We start from the raw sequence: 7,825 nt of genomic DNA on the forward strand, positions 1-7,825 counted from the left end.
GTCCTGGGACCCCCAGGCTCAAGCCCACCTTCGGTCATGGCTTCATATCCTTGGGAATAATAGGAACCCTCCAAGAGGAAAGGCCCATGATGATAGAGACACTAGAAGGGTGGCCCTGAGCCTGAGCTGGGCAGGGGACCCTGGGGCCACCCCAGCTGCAGGCCTGAGCTGGCAGAGCTCCCCACCCTGAGGGCACAGAGGAATTAGAAGCAGGCCTATGGGAAATCGAGGTCCTGGGCCACTGGCTAGGGGCCATAATCCCCGGGCATCAGCCAAGACTTAGTAATGCCCACGCCCTGTCCATCTCTCAGGTCTGACTGAATGCAGCCGACGATGGAGGCCGGGCCACCAGCCAGGGGAACGACAGCAGCTGGCAGAGGGCCCCCCCCCCCCAGTTTTCAGGAAGAGAAGCCATCAAGGCCCCCAGCCCGCCAGGCTTGCAGGGTGTGGGGGGGGACAGTGACCCTCTAGTCTCCTGCTGGCCCCTGCCCTCCGGCAGACACACTTTTGTCCTTGGCCATGGGTGGTGACTGCCCATCCAGTGGGCCCCATTTCCTCACCCCCGTGTGTGAGGCTCTGGTGAGAGCCAGAGTGGGGCACGGGGGCACCAGAAAGTGGGCGTTCTGGGACTCCCAACCTGGCGGGGGGTGGGGGCGGGGAGTGGGCAGCGGGGGCGCGGGGGGGGGCGACATTCAACACAGACCTTGGCCCCATCGTTTTAAATAAGAAATTTATTGCAAATATAGAAATTGATTCTCTCCATACAGGAATCTCCGAGTTGAGGAAAACAATTTCGTGCCATTCAGTTTAAAACAGGAGATCGGGGACGGGGGAGAGGCAGGTAGAGGGAAGAGAAAGTAAATGAAGGTACCCCCCTAAAAGAAGAAAAGGAGAGGTTTCGGGCCCCCCCCCCCCCGAGGAAGGAAAGGTCCACACACAGCTAGGGTTCACAGGTTCGTAGCCCAGGGTAGCCCCTGCCATACCCAAACCAGGTGCCAAGCCGCAGGGCCCACAGGGCTGGCGGCTCCTTGCGGAGGGAGGGAGGGAAGGAGGGAGGCAGGTGGCGAGGAGGGATCCCCCTGCCCCCATCCAGCCCTGTGCTTGTTTGGCGAGGGGCAAGGAAAGGAAAGGGAGGCCCAAGGCTTCCCACCCACCCTCTTTGACCCCCTCTTCCCCTCCCTACTGCTCAGCAGCAGTGAGGGACCTTTAGTGAGGCCTTTGGGGCAGGCATGAGAGGCAAAAATTGTAAATACTGGTTCTGTCTTCAAGGGGGGAGGACACAGGGTCAGAATAGACAAGGAGCACGGCAGCTCCTGGGGGGTGGGGGCGCTGGGGAGAGGAAATCTGGGGGCGGGAGGGGAGGAGCACTGGGGGTCAGACAAGCCCCACCCTTCATACTGGGCCAGCGTCAGTCAGCCCTGCCCCTCGGGGGTCACACCCCCCACTGCTTCCACCCAGAAAGACCCCCTCCCAGCCCCCCCCTCCCGCTTGGCCAGGAACGGGGTGGGATGCTGAAGGGTAGCCTCCCTCGGAGGGGGTGGGACCCATAGTGGAGGCCCCCCGAGGAGGTGCTTGGGGACATCCAGCCCCTCCTCCCCCTCTCCCTCTGGCCTCGTCTTCACAGCCGGTGGACTAGTCCTCTGAGCTTGCCTCTCGGGGGTGCCCCAGACCCCCCTCTCCATTCCATCACCCTGTTTTCATTCTCTTCACAGTATCCCTTGCCCGGGGAACGTTTTGTGGCTGTCCCTTCTCTGCGTGTAAGCCCCTTACAAGATGGGACCTGTGACTCGTCCCCCCATGCCTGGGCCCCTTCTTGGACTCAGCCTGTCCCTAATTGGTTTCGAGACCCTAGAAGATTTCCTCCTTTCCCTTTCCTGAGCTTCTGTTTCCACTCTGTGAAAATTTCCAGGAGTGGGGACGGGTGACTTACTCCCAGTTGGGAACCTTAGAGACCTGCGGCCAGGCCCAGGCTCTCCCCTGCCTCTCTGGGGCTAACGCAGGCCTCCTCTTCTTCGGAAGTGGGTCTTTCCACTCCCACCACCCTGCAGATAGCCCCATCACCTCCCCCAGGCCTGCACACGGGCAGCCTCCACAGTCCTCCGGCACTGGCCCCTAGGAGGGGTGCAGAGGTGAGGGGCCTCCAGCAGGCAGGGGCAGGCCCCGGGCCCCCTGAGGAGGGGTCACGCCAGACTAAGGGTTTCTTTGCCCCTCCAGACCTCCACTTCTCACCTCTAGAAGGTGCCAGCCCTGCAGGTGAAAACAGACCCACTGACACCACTCCCCGGGGACAGGCACCCAGGAATTTCCTCTGGAGATTCTCTGACAGGGACAGCAAGCCCAGGCACGACCCAAGGCAAGGGGGCCTCCCCCAGGAGGTCCAGGGCTAAGCACCCACATCTCTGCCAGTCTCCCCAGTAGCCCGCCCCGTTCCCTTCTCTCCTGGCTGCCCGCCCTGCTAGCCGCTGGCCCCGGGCTGTGGCCCAGGTGCACTGTGCTCATGGCCATTACAAACACAGGGCGTCAGCGGGTCGGACTCTCTGACATAAATGATCATTTGTCTTCCGTGGCTATTTTGCTCCCCGCTGGGGAAGAATTATCCTGAACCGGACACAGGACACAGATGCAGGAGAGCCTCCAGGGGGGGCTACAGTGCACTGGCCCCTTTCCCAGATCAAGGGAAAGCAGCTGAAGCCCCAAGCCTGGCTGGGAGGCCAGAGGCCTGAGTCCAGTCCTATTCTGCCTCCAAGATGGGTATCGTCTAGACCGTGAAGGCTGGTTTACCTCCTGGAGGGAGGGGCAAGACCCTTGCTGTTAAGATGCGGACCTATCCTTAAGGTCCCTGAAGTAAGATGGTCTGAGGTTTTTACAGGTCTCTTCAACCAGGAACGATGGGGGAATGGCGAGGGTGGGGGTCCTGCTGGGAACCACCGCCCCGCCCCGCCCCCCCCCACCACCGTGGGACGCTCCCTCTCCAGGGAGGCCAGGCCAACCCTGGGCCCCAGCTGCTCCCCTGGGTCCCTCCCTCAGGGCCCCAAGCCTCCTCTGAAGCCACCCATGAAGCCCCCCCGAGCTCTTAGGCCCCTGCATTCAGCCATGTGACTGACCCCCTCCCCCAACCTGGTGGCCAAATCACCCAGCCCCTCCCTCTCCGGGGGCCCCCAACCCTTTCACCCCCCCAAAAATGTCAGCAAGTGGGACACAGAGGTCCTCCCACGCTCCCTTCCCTGGGGCTACCCTTCCCCGGCAGGGAGGCGGGGCAGGGGCGAGGGCATGAAACTGGGGACCCAAGGGACGAGGCGGCACCTGTGGGGCCCCACGCGCAGAAAGACAGGAGACGGGTGTGGGACAGGGGCTGCGTTTTGGTGGCACCTGCTTTGGGTCTTTTGCAGAAGTGGCCCCACCCCAGGCTTCAAGAGCTGCTTGTCAGATCACAACAGAGGGAGTGGGGGCAAGAGGGGGGCGGCAGGGAGGGGGGCCCGGGAGTCCGGACGAACTGGCACATACACGACAGATGTTTGCTCAGAAAAATACAGTAAAATCGTCATGCAAATGTAACGGGAATCTGCTTTCTCACACCACTGGCTCCGCCGGCTCGCTCTTCTCAGTTTTGCCAATCTGGTGCGAGGAGGGGTGGGGGTGGGGGGCAGGTTTGGGGGCTTGAGGGAGGTCTGCTCCGCACATCCATGCCGGCCCCTCCCCTCCACTCCCCAGAAGAACGGTCCTCTCTTTGCAAACGTCACCCCCGAAGTGAGCCCTGGGCTTGGTCTGTCCCCCACGTGGGTGTAAGAGAGGTGCTCAGGTGAGCCCTAGTCCTCCCCACAGTCCTCCCCCAGACTCTACCCCCGGCAGGAAGATCGCTAGAGCTCCCCCCACCCCACCACAGGAGATAGCACTAACTTTCCTGATCCGAACCCCCACCCCCAACAGTACAGGTCTTGGTCCCATCCCAGTGCCCACCCTCACCCCACAGCCACACTCTGCAAATCTCAAGAAACCCAACTGGGTGACAGGCCAGAGGCCGGGGAGGGGGGGCCCCAGCAGGGGTGTGGGGAGAGCTGAGTGGGCCCCTCTTCATCTTGAGGCGGGCGGGGAGCCAAGGAGCACATTGGCAGGTGGGCAGAGCTATAGGTGTCCCCACCCCAGTGGCCCACATCCTAATCAAAGGTGAAGGGCCCCTCAAGCACCCGGACAGTGTGTTTAAGCCCCCCTAGTCTCAGGACCCCAGATCTGCCCCCGCCCAGACTCAACCCTGGAAGCCCCTAGTTGTTGAGAAAAGGCCGCAGCCCCCCTGGCCCTGCCTTCCCTTACCACCCTCTGCCGCCCCCACTGAGAGAGAACCCCCAGGAGCCCAACAGTCCCAACTGCCAGGTCCTTGGTTGCCATGGCGACAGAAGCTGGCAGGGAGAGGGAGGGGCCCCACCAACCTGCCTGCTCCCCCCGCCCCCGGGGGTGAGGCGGGGAGTGCTTACTGTTTGTGCTTTGTTCGATGTTGGGTGGGGGTCAGCAAGGGGGGGGGGTGGGGAGCCGCCATTTCCATGGAAACATGGGAACCCCCTCCAGCCAGGGGGTTGAGAGGGGTGGGGCAGGGATGCACGGGCACAGCCAAGAGCGGGTGGGTAAGCCCAGGAAAGCCCTCCTTCCTCTGGGCAGGCCCAGCTGCTGCCCTGAGATCCCGTAAGAGGAGTCGGGCAGGTGGGAGGCCAGGATGTGGGGGCACAGGCAGGAAGGCCCCCATTACACCCTGCCTCCCCCCCTGCTCCCAGGCATCACAGTTCAGGGCCACCCTTCTGGGATGAGTAGGGGTCCTGGAGGCCCAGAGAGGCTGGGGGGGCTGGGGCAAGGGGCCCTGCACCTGAGAGGTGGCGGCGGCTGGCCCCCCTGCTTTCTCCTCAGACCCCCATAAGCAGCTCCCAGGCCACTTGGAAGACACTTGAAGGGGGCTGGTGAAATGGCCCCGTGCCTCTGCTCCTTTCTCGTAAGCGAGACCTCCCGCCTCTCCCGGGTGCTGGCGTGGCGTGGGGGGGGGGGGGGGGGGGGGCAAAGGACCCCCAGCACGATGAATCACGGCTCCACGCCCAGGGGGCACGGCCATGGGGCTTTCTAGAAAGGAAAAGCACCAGCCTGATTCTCAAGTCCCTCCGCCCCAGGAAACCGCAGCTCTGGAAGGGGGTGGCGGGCTGGCGAAGGGTGGGGGGGGGGGGGGGACAGCACTGGGCTTGAAAGTTGGGAAACTGCCTAACCTGACACGTGGCCCTGGGGCTATCCCTTCCTTTTCTCTGGGCCTCGGTTTCCCCCACCACAAGGAAAGGCAATGATGCCCCGAATCTGCCTGGCGCCAGATCTCCAAGCGACCTGTCCCCAGATGGGGAGACCCTCTTCCTGCCCCCAGACCCGTCCGGAGTCCCAGAGCCCCCAGACCCCCACACACCCCCTTCTGGCTTCCTGGCCTGCGCCCCCTCCCAGCCCCGCACACCCCAGCAGAGTCCCTGGGCAGCACAGTAAAGATGACTGGTTTCGGTATCAGTGTGTAAACTTTTAAGGAGAACGTGTCTTTGTTTTCCTGTCCGTTATTGTCGGGTGGGGGTTGTTCACAGTCAGGTGGTGGTCAGGTGTGTGCGTGGGTGCGTGCGTGCGGGTGTGCGTGTGCGTCCGCTCCTCGGCCCCGCCCCCCCCTCCCCCGCGCCCCCCCCCAGCCCCGGCCTCCCCCCTGCCCGGCCGCCCGGGGCCCTTCCCCTCGTGCCCCCCGGGGCCCTCCCCCTCCGGCCTCACCGGGAAGGAGAGGGTCACAGCTTCTGCTGGGCCGAGACCCCTTTCCAGTAATCGAGGATGTCGTGCAGGTCCTCGTCCTTGGCGAACTGGACCTTCTTGCGCAGGGCGTGGCCGGCGGCCACGTACACCTCCTCCCGGTGGTGCTTCTTGTAGGGCCGGAAGCGCTCCCAGATCTTGTGCGTGCTCTCGGAGGAGTACTCAGGGCTGGAGGAGTAACCTGAGTAGTAGTGTCTGGGGGAGAGCTGGGAGTAGGCGGAGTCCCGCTTGGAGCGGGTCAGCGGCTTGAGGAAGGACACGCGCTGGCTCAGGCTGTCGGCGCCCTCCTCGTAGTACAGGGCCGGGAAGCTGTGCCGGTGCTCGCTGCAGTGGTAGGCGGGCTTCACCTCCAGGTGATGGACCCCGCCGCCCCCGCCGCCGCCGCCGCCGCCCCCCCCGCCCCCGCCGCCGCCCGCGGGCACCAGCGGGAGCCGGTCCAGCGGGCTGTTGAGGGGGCTGCCCTTCTCGATGTACTTGGAGTCGCCCTTGGCCAGCCCCGCGGCGGCCGGGTGGTCGGGCACGTCCAGGCTGAAGACCTTGGCGCTCTTGATGGAGCCGCTGGACGAGACGCTGCAGGTCTTGCGCGCCACGGCGGCATCGGCGCTCAGCTGGCGCTGTAGCGGGTGGTGCACGCTCTCCTTGTAGGGGGGCGAGAGGAAGCTGGGCCGCTCCAGCGCCCCGGGGGCGGCGGCCGAGGAGGCGGCGGCGGCGGCGGCGGCGGCCGCAGGGAGGGACTGGCACTCGAAGGCCAGCTCGGGGTCCCCGCCGCCGCCGCCGCCGCCTCCCCCGAGGAACGAGGCCGCGTCCAGCTTGAGGGCGTCGATGCAGTTGTTAATGATCTGGTTGACCTTGTCCACCTCCTTGGCGATGGTGGAGATCTCGGCGGCCGAGCCCTGGCCGTTCTCCAGGTCCGGGAGGTCATCCTCGGGCCGCGCCAGGCCGTCCCCGCCCGCGCCGGTGCGCACCTCGATGTAGTTGCCCTTGGTGGCCACCTTGGGCGTGTCCAGCCCGGCCTCCAGCCCCTTGGGGGCGGGAAGCTTCTCCCCGATCACGGAGGGGATGGAAGGCATGCAGGGCACGGGCAGCACGGGGGGCTCGCCCAGCTTCTGGGCGGCGTGGACCACGGAGCCGGCATCCACGTCGGCCCCGTAGCGCATCTCCAGGATGGTCTTCTTGACCTTGACGGACTTCTGCTTCTCCTCCTGCATGCGCCGTTTGCGCAGGCAGTAGTAGACGGCGCCCAGCACGATGACCATGCCGAAGAGGCAGCCCAGGATGGTCATGATGTAGTGGGTGGTGGTGGAGGTGCTGGGCGCCAGGTCGCCGGGGACGGGGTCCCGCGTGGCGAAGGTCAGGCAGGTGTGGTTGAAGCGGCGGCTGTTGCGCAGCGAGGTCACGCAGAACGTGTACTCGGTGTGCGCCCGCAGCTTGTCCAGCGTCACGATCTCCTTCTTGTTCTTGAGCGTCATGACGTCGGAGAAGTAGCTGTTGTTGTACTGGACCAGGACGTACATCTTGCTGTAGGGGTGCGGGATGGTGACCACCAGCGTGGCCGAGGTGAAGGCCACGTGGTGCAGCTTGATGGCCGGCCCCGCAGACGCGTCCGTGGTGGACGAGGCCGGCGGCTCCACCGACAGGATCTCGTCGGGGTTGAAGCCCGAGTTCTCGTCCGGCTCCCGCTGGGCGTCGGTGGAGTAGGGCGTGGGGTGGCTCGCGGGCCGGGCGGGCAGCGAGCCGTTGCGGCACTTGGCCTGGAGCACGGTGATGGCGTTGAGGCTGTGGTAGGGCCGGGGCACCAGCAGCGGGTAGCCGGCGAACTCGCGCGGCGACTCGCACTGCAGGCGGTCGTAGTTCTTGGTGACGTTGTTGAAGACCACCAGCCAGGCGAGGAAGCCGAAGAGGTCGCACTCGCAGTTGAAGGGGTTGCCGGCCAGCTCGCACACCATGAGGCTGGCCAGGCTGGCGAAGGTGGCGCCGTCCAGGCGGCTGAGGCGGTTGGAGGACAGGTCGATGCTGATGA

The 7,825-nt window shown here is 65.0% G+C and overlaps 1 protein-coding gene across 1 annotated transcript in view; it reads right to left on the bottom strand.

Moving 5' to 3' along the window:
• Positions 1-713: 713 nt before the first annotated feature.
• Positions 714-7,825, bottom strand: part of ELFN2 (extracellular leucine rich repeat and fibronectin type III domain containing 2) — a 7,685-nt gene continuing 573 nt past the window's right edge. The window contains exons 1-2 of the mRNA XM_060656412.3: positions 5,770-7,825; positions 714-3,615 (exon numbers count right to left, since the gene is read on the bottom strand). The exon at positions 5,770-7,825 is cut by the window's right edge and continues 573 nt beyond it. Coding sequence (XP_060512395.3) covers positions 5,784-7,825 — 2,042 coding nt within the window. The 3' untranslated portion in view covers positions 714-3,615; positions 5,770-5,783. The remainder of the gene's footprint in view (positions 3,616-5,769) is intronic.

The sequence above is a fragment of the Panthera onca genome, chromosome B4, assembly GCF_046562875.1.
Source record: "Panthera onca isolate mPanOnc1 chromosome B4, mPanOnc1 haplotype 2, whole genome shotgun sequence".
Lineage (NCBI taxonomy): Eukaryota > Metazoa > Chordata > Mammalia > Carnivora > Felidae > Panthera > Panthera onca.